Source organism: Balearica regulorum, chromosome 14 (genome assembly GCF_011004875.1).
Source record: "Balearica regulorum gibbericeps isolate bBalReg1 chromosome 14, bBalReg1.pri, whole genome shotgun sequence".
Classification (NCBI taxonomy): domain Eukaryota; kingdom Metazoa; phylum Chordata; class Aves; order Gruiformes; family Gruidae; genus Balearica; species Balearica regulorum.
This window is the reverse complement of record NC_046197.1, coordinates 7,471,896-7,489,019: the sequence shown is the minus strand read 5'-3', so window position 1 is coordinate 7,489,019 and position 17,124 is coordinate 7,471,896. Positions and strand designations below refer to the sequence as shown.

Below are 17,124 nucleotides of genomic sequence, written 5' to 3'. Positions count from 1 at the left end.
GGCGCTGATTGGCTGAGCGAGCCTCGAACGGGAGGAGGTGATTGGCTACCCGGGGCGCGTGGTGGGGGCCGTTGGTCCCTTTGAATGCTGAGGAGGCCGCGTTACGCCTGGGCTGCCGTCATGGCCTTCTCCAGGGCTCCGCTCCGGCGCTTCAACGAGAGCTCCGGTATGTGCGTGGCGGTCTCCTGGTGGTCTCCTCTCTTCGGCTGGGAGCGGGTGGCGGGGGAGAGGGAGAGCCTTAGCCTTAGCTCTCGGTAGTGGTGTCTGAAGGAAGAGGGATTCGTGTCTGACTGAAGAGGGACTACCTCGGTGTCCTAGTCCTCTTGCTTATAGTCGCCCTGTGAGGGGAGCTGCCTGTAACGGTGTGTTGGAGGACCTCTTGTCCAAGCCTTTGCGGCTGTTTCCTTTGGAAGGAAAAAAAAAAATCTGATTTCGACTCGAATCCCGGTCGTAGGTAAATGGCTACTAAATATAGCAGTGAATATTTATGTATGTATACGGTAAATAAACCAATGACAGACTACTATTTGCTAGTTTTCTGTGATACAAAAATACAAGAGAAACGTACAGAACTAGTCACAACTGAAGTACTGCTACTGTGAGAGTATTTCCTAATGTAAAAGTTTCTCACAATGAGTTTTTGGCTGTAGCTGAATGCCCCTCTGCTGCTGTCACCTGTTTCTATATTAAATGAAATGGCTCTCATTTGCAGAAAGCTGAAGTAAGTAGATAAGTGTTTACTGGGCTTAAGATTACCTGACTATAATGATAATTGTATGAAGAACTTGTAGCCATCTTGTTTTGGTCTGCTATTTCCCTTAAAATTGTTTGTTTGTTTGTTTTTAAATTTTATACAAATTTAAGTAACCTCACTTTTTGGAGGAGGAGTTTGGCATTCGATAACATTTAAGTAGTCTCTTCTAAATTTGAATATGATGTTTTAAAAAAAAACCCACAAACCAGTTAAGTTTGCTTTTTGTCCTTTAACACTTTAGACTGGCTTTTTCACTAATTAGCATTAAGTTCTTCTGACTGTTTGGAGGTTTTATTTATGGAAGTTAATCCACTGCTATCAGTAATAAGATGCCTTGCAATATTGTATATGTAAATCAGTTTCTAGTTTTATTAGTGGTGTAATAAACCAAGCCTTTCTCCAACCATGTGCTCTGTATGTTTTCTTCATGTGTATGGGGAGGATGAGGAGAACTGAGATTCCAGTTGTTGGTTGTTTTTGAGGTTTTTTCTTTTTTAAAGCAGCCTTAACTTAGATGGGTTACCAGCCCCAACTCAATGAAATTGAAAACTCTATGGTTTACCTTAATAGTTCTCTGCTGTTCTGCAAATCTTATTTCTAGTATGTACCCCTCTGCGAGGATCCTATGATGTTAAATCTTCAGATGCACTGAAAAGTTCTCTGCCCTCTGAAACATGTCAACGGGTTAGAAAACAGAAGAGTAAGTAGTCCTATAAGTTGCATGGAACACAACGGTATAATATCTTTGAATGCTACTGCTGTTAATGCTTACGTGCTGTTACTGCTCTGTTCTGGTTTAGAAATTTGTTTTCTGGTGCACGGGCTCGCTGCCTACCTTCCAGCTCAAGGGGATAGCAGCTGTAAAAAACACCTCTAACTGAATCTGCCAAGAATAGTTTTATATGTGACTTCTAATTAGGGGGACCTCTGAAGATCAAATAAATGATTTAACTACTTTATTAACCTTGTTTTGGATGATATTTTCATGGTTTTTTCAGATATAAAGCATCCCTTAGTTGGAAAACTGACAGCATAGGTCTGGATGGTGGGGGGGAAGCTTGTCAGAAGCTGAATTTGCAAAACTGTCTGTCATCTGGTAGTCTCTCTAAACTCTGTCAAGGGCTCAGATGACTAATACTGAACTACCTGGTTGCAGTAAGAAAGCATCTGGCATTGGGTTGTGAAGTGGATAGCCTAATAATCAGGTGACATTCTGTCTTGTATAAAAAGCCAATTAACTTTGTTTAGTTTGGTTAAATTTCCCTCACCGCATGCATGCACGCTGTCTTCCTTCACCATGCTTTTCTGCATCCTTCTGCAGGTGAGACAAATCTGAACAGTGAGATGAGTGCACCTACCCCTGTAACTGGAAGGAGACTTGCATCTCTTGGATCAACAGTAAGACGCTTCTGTGGTTCTGTAGCACTGTTAAATTCCAGCTAAACCTCGTTATGACTAGTTAAATCATATAGCCTGTTTATACAATTGCTATTAGTCTACCTGAGTAAACTATGAAACATATTATTGTGCCTGTAACTAAGAAGGAAAAATGAAATTCCAGTGTCTTTGGGAATAATGTGATGATTACTTGAGACCACAGAGTGGCTTGTTGTCTTTGTTACAATGTTGGGTTATTTTGCCTCTTGCTCGCAATATAATTATGGTGCGGCTGCTTATCTTTAAGATGATCATGTTTCTGTTTTCATACAGTGGACAAGGCAGAGCAGAAACCTAGTGGTGGAAGAAACAAAGAGGGGATACTATTGTATATATAGCTTCTCAGTGTAGCATGCGTTGAAAAACTATAACTGTGACTTACTAATTTAGTTTACTACTACTCATGATGTAGGATGACTTCTGCAAACAAACTCGTGGTGAAGAGATTAAAGTGGGTTTTTTTATGGAGTTTAGGTGGTGCTAATGTCTCAAACTTTCTTAATCTCCTTCCTGTCACAGTGGTTATGAGCTGTCCATTCAGAGAAATGCTTATGACAAGTACAATGGTAAAACCCATCATAACGTGATACTTGTCATCTTTATGTGTGGGAGAGAGATGTTTGCTTTTTTTTCGTGTGCGTGTCTTTAATAGTATTGTCTATATGAAGGCATCCGCTCTTATATTTAACTGTGTTATTAAACAGTATGCAGCTAGAGATCAGTTTAAATATTTCTAATATATCTGTTTTCAAAAGCCAGCTAATAGATCTCTGAAGCCTAAAAAAGATCTTATCCTTATGAAAGAGAAAAAGAAACAGAAGATACTGGAGAAGGAGGTATGAATACATTATGTGAGTGCAATCCTGTAATATGTTTCCCACTTACCTTAATAAAAAAATACAAGCTGGCAAAATTAGCCTCTTTTGCATAACACAGCATACAAGTAGTTTGCAAACAGCTCTGTGCAGAGCAGAGATTATCAGATGTTATGGTATGTAGGAAACACTGAGTTTGTTAATGGAATTATATTAATTCCAAGTGATTGTCAACAGCTATGCATCCAATTTGTTTCTTCTTAAAAAGAGAACCAAGTCCTAGTTTCTCTACCCTGAAAAGGTTCTATTTAATCACTCTTTGCTGAGATTTTTGCTTAATAATTGATGTAACATTAAAGTTTGAGGCAGCTAGCTTTTCCTTATCAGTACACTTCTGAGTACTAACTATGCTTCATGTGTCTCAAATGTCACATTCTGTCTTTCTATTCCACAGCCAAAGAGGAGAGTTGCTGTCTGTTGCAAGTTGAAGCTAAGACTGTTCTAGCTTTAACATGTTGTACAGGCTCTGTAACATAAAATAAGTCAGATGAAATGCTAGGACTGTGAATCTGTGGTGTGTAATGATAGAGAATTGTGGTGATTCTGTTATCTGCTTTCCTGTGAATGACAGAGTTGAAGATATATATTCTGAATGAAAGTTAATACAGTTTGGATACTTAGCCTCTCCAAGAAAACCACAGGCATAAACTAATGACGTTATTGAAGAAGAAGAATAGTAGGAAATAAAGAAAATACCTTTTCGGTTTTAGATTCGTGCATTAGTGAGAGAGCGTGGAGAGCAGGACAAAAAACTTCAGGCTCTGGATGAGGATTTTGTTAAAATTGAAGCAAAGCTGAGTGCTGCAGTTCAGGAGAAAACATCTCTTTTGGCAAATGTTGCATGCCTGAAAAAACAGCTTCTGGACCTAACAAGAACCAATGAACTACTAAAGTCAAAGGTATTTGGACAAATGTATATTTGCTTTGCTTTTGCTGCTATTAAGTTCCCGGGGCAAGAGAAAAATCTAATTGCTGATGAGCATCTGTTTTCACATCCCCCATGCCCCTTCATTGACACAGGGATGGAGTGTGTCTGGTTTGGGAGCTTGTGTGCTTCTTTCCTTGCTAACATCCGTTGCAAGGACAGGTAGAGATCAGTGTTGTGGGTGGCAGTGGGACACTTAAAAGGTTGTGGGAAGAGTAATTCATATGAAGGAGTTGTGCTTAGTGGTTTTATATTCATCTCTAAGCTGTCTGAAGATGGTATGCAGAAGAAAATGAGCAGCCTATGCGTGGAGTTAATGAAGCTCAGAAACAAGAGAGATGCTAAGGAAAAGGTAAGGCCACTTGCACTGCATAGGATAGTAATTCTGAGCTGTTCATAACAGACAATGAAGAGCTTAGAACGGAACTGCAGATCATGTTTTGTTTCTGTCCTCAACTTGGTAGTTTCCTCTACTTTATGTAGAGTGAAAATAGAGAAAGAAAGATCAAACAATGAATGTTCTTGATTTTGCTGTTGATGTGCAGAGTAAACGTGAGTTCAAGTAAGGAAGCCTAGAAATACCTTTGTTAAAATAATAACCTGCTGGTCAGACTATTAATTGCTTTGAACAGTAGTGGTTCTAAGCATAGTTTGAAGCTCTTAAACATTTGTGTGTTTTGGGGAGGGGTGGTGGTTGTTTTAACAAATGACTAATGTCTTTACAGAGGAATACTTTGAATCACATTTAGCTTAGTAACAAGTGCTATCATTAAATTGTAATTATGAGTTAATTTCCATTAACCCCTGTCTCTTAGACAATGAATTTTTCTTATTAAATCTTATTTTGGTGGTAATATTTGTATCTTTTTTTTTTTTAAGACTGCACTTGCAAAGCAGGAAAACATGGAAATGAAGCTGCAGGAAGTGCAAAGGAATCTTGAGCATTCAGAAGGAAAAGTAGCGCAGTTAGAAGAAAAACTGTAAGTAGTAAGGAAGGGTATTTACTTAGATGAATGACATTTTATCATCTAGCTGTGCCTACATATTTATACCTTATAGTAACCATGTAGTTCAGGAAAAATACAGGCTGTGTCCCTACAGGGAACAGAAATTATTAGTGTTTGTGACCTGGAATAAATCTGATGGAATGAAGTTTTAGGAACTGCTGTAGTATTATAAAATAAACATACAAAATACTGTTCCTCTAGTGTATCTAACCTTTTTCTAAAAGACAAATCATACCATCTCAACCCTTTGTCTTCCAATGTGGTATGGGTAGAGTTTTCTTGGATGTAGGGTGGAGAGGGAAGATATATCTTGAACAGAATTGTTGTTCATCTTGGAGCAAGACATTTATGCAGATTGGTTACTTCAGTGTCTGGCCCGTTACACTAGTAAGTTAGGGATAAGCAAGAATGAAAAAGCATTGGACCTGGAGTTGAGATCCAAATTCAGTAGCTGGGCAGTTGACACAGATTCAATGAAGACAGGTGTGTTCACCAGCGCTGTGTATAGAAGAGCAGTTGTGGTGCCTCAAAGTTGCTTCATTCTCTGAAGAAAGGCAACTGCAAAGTGTCTTGGGTGAAACAGCTGTATGTAGGAAGAGAGTGAATTCCAATTCTACACTTTCTGTTCTGCCCAACTAATGTCATTTGCTGTACAGGAACAGTGTACTAACATATAGGCTATTTCTGAGGATGGCAACTTAAGAAGGATGAGCTTGTAAGGTATATTTTATGTCAATTTTGCATGATCGGCGCTGCAGCATCCTTATGCTTTCTGCATTTACTTAACATCCAAGTGCTCAAATACTAGCAGAGTTGTTATACTTAATTTAGAGTTAAAATACACAAAGCAAATAATGCAAGTAGTGCAGTTCACAAAGGGAGGCAATGATAATTTGTCGAGTTAATGCAGCTGTTCTAGCTTGTGGCAGAACATGGCTTGGCATCTTTACTACAAATAAGACGACCATATGGAACAAGTATCAAAATAAGGTAGAATCACCTCTTAGAGCCAATACCAGTTTGTCAGCCAAACTGGATTATGAAAAGTATGTATTACTACCAAGTTGTGATGCAATGGTTACTTCTACTTGCTTATTTGTAAACAAATAGTTTACACGTAGTTCTGATTTGTTTAAATACAGCCATCGTGAAAAATTCCTTGTTTTAGGTCTGCTACTGAGAGAGAGAAAGTTGAAGAAAAGTCTGACACTGAAAAACTCCTGGAATATATTACAGAGCTCAGGTAACAACAAATGTTCTTGAATTGAACTGGGTAAGTTAAAAGGCAGTAAGAGTAACCCTCGCTTATGACTGGTGAAGTACAACCTTGGCAACTATCCTATTTAACAGTCTTAAAATAGAGCTGGGGGGGAAGAAATCGGATATTTTTCCATACAGTGGAAAGAATGGAAAGGAGTCGTAAGATATTATTTTAACGGTCTTTCTAAATGGCTCTGTTCTTTTCTGGGCTAAGTGATACTACAGAGAATCAGGGTCCTGAAATCATGTTTTTAGCCTGAGTTATTTGTACATAAATGAAGATAATTCCTTTTCCTGTAAAGTAGGAGCAATGTACAGTACAGGGGGGAAAAAAAGCCCACCTCAATCTTGGCTTCCAGTGAACTTTGCAATACTCTAATTTGCATTTAAGAGTTGTGATGAATTAAGTAGGTGTGAGCATCAGTCTGATGCTCAAATCCAGTGGTTTGTAACTGATTGAAACTAATCAGTCTTCACAGTATTGTGTCCCTAGTTCAGAACATTGTGAAAATACAAAAGTGTTTAAACTAGTTCACTCTTTGTCCTCCACCACCACTGTCAATTTACTCATTAAGAGATTCTTCATTAACTGACTATATATATGATAAGATTCTACTTATTCTTGTAAAATCTGGTTTATTAATGTTTGTGCTCTTCTGTCAAAACTCAGCTTTGTAAAAAAACCCCTGCATGTAGCAGTCACCTGTAAATCAATTATAGTGATTAATTCTGTTTTTATCAAACCTTTTTTATTTGTGTGATTGTATAAGTTTCTTTTAAAACAAAACATCTCAATGTTTAAATTGCTTTTAATTTTAGTTCACCTGTCTTAATGCGGAAAAACTTGTGTCTGCCAAAGTAGGTGAAGGCAACTTTCCTGTTGGAAACAACAGTCCTATGCATTCTTCTTTTTGTGCTGAAGTGTAAGCATGCAAACAAAATTCAGTGGTAACAAATACCTGAATCTTCTCCTACAGCACTGTTGCAGAAACAGTTGAGAAATACAAACTAGATGTTGCCCAGATGGAGAAGACACTGATAAAGAAAGACCAAGATATCAGGATCCTGAGGGATACCCTCAAAATAAAAGAGGAAGAATCATTTAAACTGATAGAAGAACTTAATGAAAGGTGTCAAATGCTTGAACAAGAAAAAGGTAACTGGTAGTGCTTGTATGCTCTTCACACATGTAGGATCACTGACATGTCTTACAGGTTCTCAGGTTCTAAAATATCAATTCAGATTGGTTTATTCCAAGTTAAGTCATGTCTCTGAGCTCCAGCTGAAAACAGCTGGGCATGTTTCGAAGAGTATGGAAACTACCCTGAATCTGACATCTATTAAGTCTTAAATTTCTATTTCCATGGAGGGTAACTAAGGTAGACAGTACAGAAAGGAAAATTGCTTGCATAGTAGGAATGGCTTTAATCTGAAAGCTGAACATAAATGACTTGTTTCTCACTCTTCATTGAGAAGCAGTATGATATTGCCTCAATCCACTGTTAGCAGCTTGTGCACAAGTTCATTGAGGTATTGGGAATGTGTCTAGGAATCCTTCTTCACCTCTTCCCCCTCCTCTCCACCAAAATGAGCAACCTTGCAGCCTGACACGGGTACTCAGTTCTCTGTGTAACTGCTTGGCTTTTATGTGCTGGTATTATGTGGAAGAAGCTTTGGGGAAATAATTTAATTGTTTTTTCCCCAGCCATACTGCTGTTCTGATGAAGGCTAATTGCTTGATCCAAAGATTCCCACTGTTAAAATTTTTTTAAAGTGGTGTACTTTAAGCCAATTTTGAGGAGTTTCTAGATGGGTTAAAGATGTGGTTTTGTTTTGGGCTTCTTGTTCAGTTTTTTTCCCCTTCTCAAACTTTAAAGCTAGAATGGAAGTACTATGAAGAATAGATCTTGTAATTCTTTCAAGACAGAGAAGGGAATTTGTGTTATTGCTGATTCCTCTATGCAGAGAAAGAGTTGTCTGAGAGCAGCGGAAAATTCATAAGTATGAATGCTGAAATAGAAGACCTGAAAAAAAAAATTAGCTTAAAAGAACAAGAACACCAAAAACTGCTTCAGAAACATGAGGAGATGGTGTCTCAGCTGCAGCAAGAGAAGGTAAATACAGACTATAAATTAGTCTAAAAATAGACTCTAATCCCAGTGGCTGGCACTGACAGTTCTGATTTTGGTTATACATGAGATGACTATATTAATAATGGTCTAATCTGTGGAATGTACAAGTGGGTGCTGGCCAGCAGAAATTGTGTGTGGTCTAATAGCTCTCAATCATAGCTGGTATGATGGGTATTTTGGATCTTCCTGTAGATTTGACCTTATTCTTGTGCTTTAAAATTTGAACACTGCAAATTAGTGTTTTAACCTCTAGAAAAGTACTGGTAGTTTTAAAATCTGGTACTCTGGCATGCAGGAGTCATCTGCATCAATGCACCAGAAGTTACTAGAGTTTCAAGATGAGATAACAAGTGAGAGACGTCTTCTTGAAGAAGAACTGAGTGACACAATGAATGAGCTGAATAAATTACATGCTAAGGAGAAGAAAGCTGAAAAGTTGGTGAAGCGGTTGGAACAAGAAATCAAATCTCAAGCTCTTGAACTTGCACAGATGGAAGTAAAGTTGAAAGGGTTTGTGAAATAAATTGTCTTATTCTAAAGCTTTGAAAGGAAAAATGTTAAATCAGCATAAACAAAGCTTCTGAGCCTAATTCAGATTTTCAGGAGACCTGATCTAAATTTGTTTCTTGCTGGTTGTTGGTTGATTAGACCTAATCCAGCTGAGTGACTTGTATCACTTTAATATCATCTTAATAAAACTGTTTAATCAGTGTGCTGAGACTTGCTTGAAATGCCAGTACTGTAGTAATATGATGTTGCTGTGAAGGGTAAGCCACAGGCATGTTGTATTGGATGTTTCTGTCCTGGAGAGGGCAATGACTAGGAAAGATTTTCAAGCAAGTTGTTTGTTCCATTCATGTATTGGAAGTTTACTATTAGATGTTCAATCTCTTCTGTAGCTATCTTGGAAAATAAGACTGGGGGAAATGCTTAGTTAAATCTGCTATGAAGATTGTACTTTAATACTTGAAGTTACTGGTTTATCACAATTAATTTATTGCTGCCATTGTAAGCTTTCTGTAACTGATAACAGCATTTGGTAACGTGTTGAGATGTACTTATCTCCACTGTGGAACGCTGAATTTTTATTTCAGGAAGAATGCTGAGTTGGAGCAAATCAATGAAGTGCATAGCAATGCTGTTTTGCAAATCCAAGAAGAGCATACCAATACATTGCGTAAACTCGGGCAGACTGTTGCTGAGTTTGAAAGGTATTTAAGTTTCATTAAGTTCTAGGACAGGGATTATCAATAAGATTACAATGAAATGCTGCATATTCCTGTGCCTTGGTACTTAACACTGTATATGCATGTTGGTACAGTATTAGAGAAGAGGATTTTGGGATGGAGTATTTGATGACATTAAGAAGTTGGTGTATTCCTTTAGAGTACTAGTCAAGTGTAATGACATACCCACTATCTAGTTCAGGAAACTGAATGTTTCTTCTTCTGAAGTGTAACCAATTGGAATACTCAAGTGCCCTTGAATCTCAATGAGAGCTGTAACTAGTGATGATATCTTTGCACTAAAATCCCTTGCAAAAAGACTTCTTATTTAGGCTCAAAACTTGTACTGAGTTGAGATTATCTTCCTACAGTTCTTGCAGATCTTTCTTCTCAAAATATTCAGGTTGTGGAAGTATGTAAAAAGTGATACTATTATCGCAAAGTATGCGAGGCACCCATAAAGGATCAAGTGGGATATTTGCCAATGCAAGCTTCAGATATAGTAGGTCTTTTGGTGTTTAAAATAAGCTTCAGATATAGTAGGTCTTTTGTGTTTAAAATATCTACCAATATGCAAAAAATATTTGTATGGCAGAACTTGTTGTAGTGTTACTGCTTATGGCTTTATGGAAATGTTTTGGGGTTTTTTTTAAACTTTGGATTTACCAGTGTCAGAACACTGCCGTGCGTCCAGATCATAACATCTCTTACACTTGTTAACGCGAACTTGTGTTGCTCTTGTAAGGCATGAACATGTCAATCTGTGTATTGTCTAAAGTAACAAGATTTTTCTTATTTGCATTGTAATACTAGCTACAAGAAGACAATAACTGAAGAAATGTGCAGTCTTAAACTGGAGAACACCTCTCTGCAAGAAGAAGTTGTCAACCTAAAAAAAATAGGTCAAGATAATCTACAGCTGCTTCAGGAAGCAGAATACACTAAAAATAAAGCAAAAGAAGAATGTGCAAGGTACTAGACAGACAAACTTTTTCTTAAGCTAAAGAATGCCTGCTAAGGCTTGCCTTCTTAACTAGAACTTAACATAGTGCTCTACCAAATAAAATTGGTATTTAGTGTAAAATTAAGCTTCTTCTTTTTCCCAGTGCAGAGTGTTGAAAATATTGACAGGCAAAAATTAAGTTTATATCCATTAGAAAACGGATCTGTTAATTCAATTGCTTTGACTTTTCCCTTTATGTGGAACATTTAGGAAAAGGAAAATACTTAACTGAATTATGTTGGAAAATAGTCTTTGTCAGAAATATCAGTTACAGTGACTGTTCCACAAATATGATCCACACGGGCAGACAAATAAATACTTAACACAAAGCTCACCCTCTACCACTCTGAATAACGCGTCACCTCAAATTCTGCTCACAAGCAGATGCCAATTAACCATCCATGAATTACCACACTGCAGTGAGGTAAACAAAGTTCCTCTCTCTGCCTAATATGAAGCACCACAATGCAGCTGATAAGTAGTAACACCCAAGAAGTTGTCTTAAGCTACTAGCTGAGGACATGTTTTTCTGACTGGCTAACAGCAGCTTAATGGTGTATGTTCTCCATCTAGCTCACGGCACAGAGCATGAGAAAGTCCCTTGCTGTGGGCAAGTAACTGACTATTTGAGGAAGTAGGGGAGTTTGGCCTTAAAAGGTCCTAGCGTACAACCACCTGTATGAGGCAACTGTGGTAACTGCCTGTACATGAGTTGTGTTATGGAACACAGTGTGTGTGTGCTGGAAGATTTCCTTCCCTGCTTCTTTTAATGTGGTTCCCAGCAAGCTTCTGAAGTTGAAGCTAGATTTGGGTCAACAACTATGCTCTAATCTTTTTCCATGTGGATAACAGACTTACTCAACTGCACGAAAATGCTGTTTTGGCCAAACTGAACTGGGCATTTCTGATTTTCCTAATTCTCTCTTTGCTGATTTATAAAATGCTTCTGTAGAGGTTTGTACGCCTTCTGCTGTCTTTTTGACCCGTAGCTGGTGTATTAACATTGTCCAAAGGACAATTACAGCTTTCCCCAGCTTATTTCAAAACACCTGTGCTGCTTAAAATGTTGCCCTTTCTTTCCTCCCCCCCTGCTTAATATTGTCGCTAGCTTCCACTAGAGCTGGTAAAAGAAAAATAACTGAAGAGTTATTTCCTCTTTGATTTGCTGGCAGGGAAGAGATTCTTAATCTCCACCTAGGTGATAAAAGAAGCAACTGAGGCTGGAGAGGGAAGGTGATGCTTTAGGTGTAGAGTTTTTGAACTCCTGAGTACATCCACCCTGAACAGTCTTGACTAGTTTCTGCTTGAGTAAACCTCTGCATGTAAAGTCTAACTACTAAAGTGTCTTCCACTAAAAGCTGCTGGCATTAAACAGCCATGAACAGGAAATACATGGTCTTTCATTGCTTCAAAAGCACTGCTTGCTTTCCCCATAGGAGGAGTTGAAAACCATGTACCTCTTGGACTTGATTGCTTTCTGCATTGTTGTTCTTGTCTTGTAGCATGCTTTGTGCAAACCTTTATTTTGATTCTTCTAACAGCTTTTCAATCATGGATATTTGTGTTTTCAGATTTAGACTAGTATAAAAAAAAAATAATTAAGGGTTCATTAAGGATGGATGGTATTTTCCCCAGGATGCTTTTAGAAGTCCAGACAAAGCTTGCACTAAAAGAAGCAGAAACAGAGAGAACAAAAGAGTCTTGCCTTGCACAGATGACTAAACTTCAGGAAAAACTGGAAGAGGAAACTGAAGATCTGAAAAGAAAACTTGAAGTGGAAAGATCAAGGTGACTTTTCTCAAACTAAACCTGCATATTATAGTACATTAAAGTTTTGGTGTGAATAAGTGCTGAGAGCTAACAATGAACATAATGAAACTCCACTTCTTGCTTTCTAGGAAAACCATAAATGAAGATGTGACCTCTAGCTTAAAAGAAGAGATAAAGACTTGGCGTAATCTATATGAAGATTTACATAACAAAACTAAGCCTTTTCAGGTGTGTTATGAAGTAGATATTTATTAGTATCTGTTAACTTAAGACTTGTGCAGTTGATTCAAGTTCTGCGTTCTATTGCCTGTTCTAAGTCATTTATCCTGCAACAGTTTCCTAAGTTACTCTCCCTTGAACTAGCTCTTCTCCTTCCCAAATTAGTCTGTCTTTGTAGATTTTTAATTCAGTAAAAAGCTATGTTTAATTAAAGATTTCTAAAAGATTCAATATGTATTTCAGCAACAACTAGATGCATTTGAAGCAGAGAAGAGCGCTCTCTTAAATGAGCATGGTGCAGCCCAAGAAGAGCTGACTAAACTAAGCGATGCATATGCTAAACTACTTGGCCACCAGAACCAGAAGCAAAAAATCAAGCATGTTATGAAGTTGAAGGAAGAGAATACCCACCTGAAGCAGGTTTGTGAAATGAAAAGTTTGAAATCTCTAAGTTATTCATTTGCTTGATTCCTTTGTTTGTTGCTGTAAATATTTATAGACTAATCCTGCAAATGACTTGCTGTCTATGGTTCTTAAATTCCATGCAAGAGTGAGATTAGAACAAACCACTGGCCTCCAGAAACAGCAAGAGAATCTGTTTTAGTTTCAACTGAGTATATACAGAGGGATCACCAGTGTAAATAACTACCCCTACTCTTAGCTTGGTTGCTTTTTCTTACCTCTTTTGGAGATTCTAGACTTAGTAAACTATCTGCTGAAAGAAGCACCTGACAGTTTGAGGCTACTGTACTGCTTAGTGGTGTTATACAGCAATTACACAATGGTGCTGGTTTCTCTACACCTGTGTCTCTTTGGTTTCGGTTTGTTAATGCCACCAATAATTGTGTATGTCCGTTTGGCAGTACTCAAAGGGGCTACTTCAGAAAATGATGAAGCAGGCTTTTCTCCTGTTCTTAATCTAACTTCCAAGTATTATGTTTTCCTTAGGATCTCTCAAAACTACGTGCGTTGCTAGCAAAAGAAAAGCAAACCAACAGAGATCTTCAGGAGCAACTATGTCTAATTCAGGGCATTCGGCGTTTTGATCCTTCCAAAGCTTTCCAGCATGATAGCAAGGAAAATATTCCTCCAAAAACTCCTTTAAAAGAAGGTAAGCTTAGATATTGATGTAACCATGTCCTTGTGCCTCTTAAACTTAACCAAAGAAGGTATGATAGTCTTGCATAGTCTGCTGCATTTGCTGAAGGAAGGAGAATGGCATCTCTTGTGTGTTCCACAGCAGATGTTGGAAGGCTGCACCCACAGGATACTTCTAGCGTACTGTTTGCTATCGTGCTTTCCAGCCCAGTTTCTTACAGCCTGACCTGAGCAGGTGGGATGTCAGGTCAGGCAACAGAAAGTTTGGTAGCAGGGAAGAGGAAGGTGTGGGTTACAGAGAATTAGCTGGTTTACATGATCTTGCAAGATGTGAACTTTGTTTTGTTACTGTGTATTGCCTACAATTTTTCTCCTGTTGTACACCTTCCCCTTACAGCTAATCAGGTGATAGGCAGTGTCTCCTGCACGGGTGGTAGAGTAAAAGTGGCGTGGCCAGAGGTTTGAGCCCTGGTTCTTTAGCTGCTACCTGGCAGGACTGTAGACTGCTGTAGATGTAAAGGTGTAGGATGCAAAAGGCCTGCCGATGGATGTGGAGTGGAGCAAGAAATGGCAAGAGTGTAGGGGTGCACGAAGGGAAGCACTGCAGGAGAGTGTGGGAGGGTATAGATCTCAACCAGACCTTCACTTTACTGTATGTTCCAAGGTCAGAATTTCTGGCTTACCTGTGATATGGAGTCTAGTGCCTTCCTCCCTGCAGCAGACAAATAATTACTCAATGTGGTGGGAGTAATAGTGAAAACCCCAGACTTAGTAATGTTTTTCCATTGCAGGTAATAAAAACAAAATTTAATCTCTTCCTGGTCTTAAGAAAAATAAATCACCAATAAATTAATGTACTACAGAAGACTTCAACGGACTACTTGTTCAAGGTGAACTTGGATGCTGTATATAATGCAAATTAGTAGGAGTACTAGAGAAATTGTCTAAATTGATCTATTTTTAGAAAAACTGCTTGGTCATACGCTTACTGAGAACCCCTAGGTGACTATGCTCCAGACTCCTGGTAACATCGTTACACTCTCGAACTCTGACAAGTGTGCACTCTTTGACTTTTTTGTATGCTGAAGCTGCTTACCTTGTTTTTGGCAGAGCAGCTTCAGTTCAGATAAAGGTGAAGAAGCACTGGAGAATAAGGATGATCGCATCTTTCATGAAATTAGATCTCACGATTACAGTTTTGTGTTAAATTACTTTTGCTGTTATGGTTGTTTCAATACCAATGACAGAAATCCTGCCAAGAGCCCCTTTTTCCTCTGTGGCCTACATAATATAGAACCAGTGTAGAAAATTGGACTGTACAGTTAGTTTTGGTATTAGTGGGATCTATATTCAGCATGTGCTAATTTAAGTCCTGGGGCTACATATTGCAGCTGTTGATCTTCAGAAGAGGATTTTCAGGTCAAACTCAAATTGACTGCATTTGCCTAAATGTTTGCATACTGTGGCTAAGACTAGTGTCTTAAGAGAAATGTCTATTTTATGAATGCTGTGTTCGTTGGAGACGCTTAAATTCTAATATCTTTGTAGGCAGCTGTTGTAATTGATCGATGCTATGTGAAGGGGAATAACAGCAGAACTTGTCTGAATTGGGTGGGAGGATACCCCCCGTATGTGTGTTCATTGTACAGACTTGAGTTCTAGGAAGAATCGGTTTAACTGCATCTAAAATGAGGAACGCTTTAGCACAATAAAAACTTTTAATTAAAGAATTTGTCTATGGCCTTCACGAACCAGGGATAAAAAACAAAATCAAATTACATAGTGTAATTGACCTATAGTTCTTTGTTCTAGTCTTAAATCTTCACAACAAAGCCCAATGTCAGTCTTGCCTCAAAGATGATGTATTTTGTAATCTTATAGGAAATTTTTTAGCTGAACAGTACAATACATACAACTTGCAATTCCCTTATCCTGTCATTTCCTCTGAATTCATCGTAATATAAAAGTAAATACTGGAACTTGAGTGAAATGTGGAACTCTGTTCTTGTTGTATCTACAAATATCCTGCACAGGGGTGTGGCAGAGAGACAGTATACAAAGCTTAGCATGATGAATATATTGTATTTATACGGATGTTATAAGCTTACAGACAACTGATAATACCTGGGAAATGAGATAACAAAAATGCATGTGAAGTCCAAGGAAAGAAATTGCTAGGTCTTGTCTGTTAAAGTCATCTTTGTGTATTTGCTGGATTACTTGAACTTCTGAAGATGGAGGATGAGTATTAACTTCAGGTATTTGAGTTGAGAAATACTTTGTGTTCAATTTAGCAGTTTGTATGAAGTGCTGAGAGGCATATTTTAATAAGGAAGTTGCTGAAAGAATTGAATACTGGATCTCTCTCCTTATGGAGAAAAGGATAAAAATTTTCTTGTCTGAAAGATGTAAATGGAGTAAAAAAAAAAAAAAACAAAACCAAAACCAACCCAAACTTATAGAGCAAGTGTGCATTAGTCTGACTCACTTGATGAGAACACGGTGTTACACAGCCTGTACATTCCCTTATCAGTGGATGCAACAGGAAGGGTTGGTTAAACTGAACATGATCTAGTGAGTAGCAGGGGAAAGAGCAACTGGGTGTGGAGGAGAAATCTGTAAAGAACTGGAAATGGAAGAGCACAAGTAACGCTCTACAGCTGGTATACCTGGGGTTTTCTCACAAGATGGCATTCATCTTCCATGTGGGCTTGCTGAAAGCTGCATACTTTCTGTGCTGTTCTAATCATATGGGGATTTTAAAGGCACAATCACTCTTCAGAATGTCAATGTCTGAAAACCCTTTGTGCCAAAAAATGAAAGATACCCTTAGTTTAATGTGTTTTTTTTAAAATGTATATGAGTGTTTTCTTTCAAGAGAGATTACGGCAAGTGAATGTTAATAGAAGGTTCCACAAACCTCACACATGGAAATGGGGACTCTGAGTTAAGGTATGTGTTTAACTGAACCTCGGTTTTGGTGTTCGATGTGTCCTGCATCAAGGTAGTTTGTCAAAGGGTGAAAATGTACCAGGTGAAGCAAAATACTGCAGATATCACAGGACTACGCTTTTATGATGGCTACATACTTTTTTCATACAGCCTTCATTCTTTAAACTTTCTAGCTTAATTGGCAGTTTTGTCTAAGTGTCAATTTAAATCCTTTCTGGACTGTCAGGAGCATGCTTACATGGACAGAAAGAATAGGGAAATTCCTGTAAATAATTGTTAGCCTTGCAGCAAGGTCAATTTTTGGTTTAGCTTTAAAAATGATGTATAGCACACTGGAGAGAAGTAGGGAGTGGAAGTAAAGAGGAAAATCTGAGTGCTTTGTGCCAATTTTAGTCTAAGTGGCTTTGCTAGTTTTGTGCACATATGAAATGCATATTGAAAACTGGAACCTTGATACTGGTATCTG

The 17,124-nt window shown here is 38.2% G+C and overlaps 1 protein-coding gene across 1 annotated transcript; it reads left to right on the top strand.

Moving 5' to 3' along the window:
- Window positions 1–19: 19 nt before the first annotated feature.
- HMMR (hyaluronan mediated motility receptor) lies at window positions 20–14,662 on the top strand. Its single transcript, XM_010306154.2, has 18 exons — window positions 20–166; window positions 1,356–1,454; window positions 2,076–2,152; window positions 2,947–3,027; window positions 3,777–3,965; window positions 4,257–4,343; window positions 4,871–4,971; window positions 6,167–6,241; window positions 7,236–7,414; window positions 8,224–8,372; window positions 8,686–8,900; window positions 9,485–9,601; window positions 10,430–10,588; window positions 12,255–12,407; window positions 12,518–12,617; window positions 12,852–13,028; window positions 13,557–13,719; window positions 14,498–14,662. Exons 1-18 carry the CDS (start codon window positions 85–87, stop codon window positions 14,515–14,517), a joined length of 2,223 nt encoding a protein of 740 aa, XP_010304456.2. The 5' UTR covers window positions 20–84; the 3' UTR covers window positions 14,518–14,662.
- The last annotated feature ends 2,462 nt before the right edge of the window (window positions 14,663–17,124 follow it).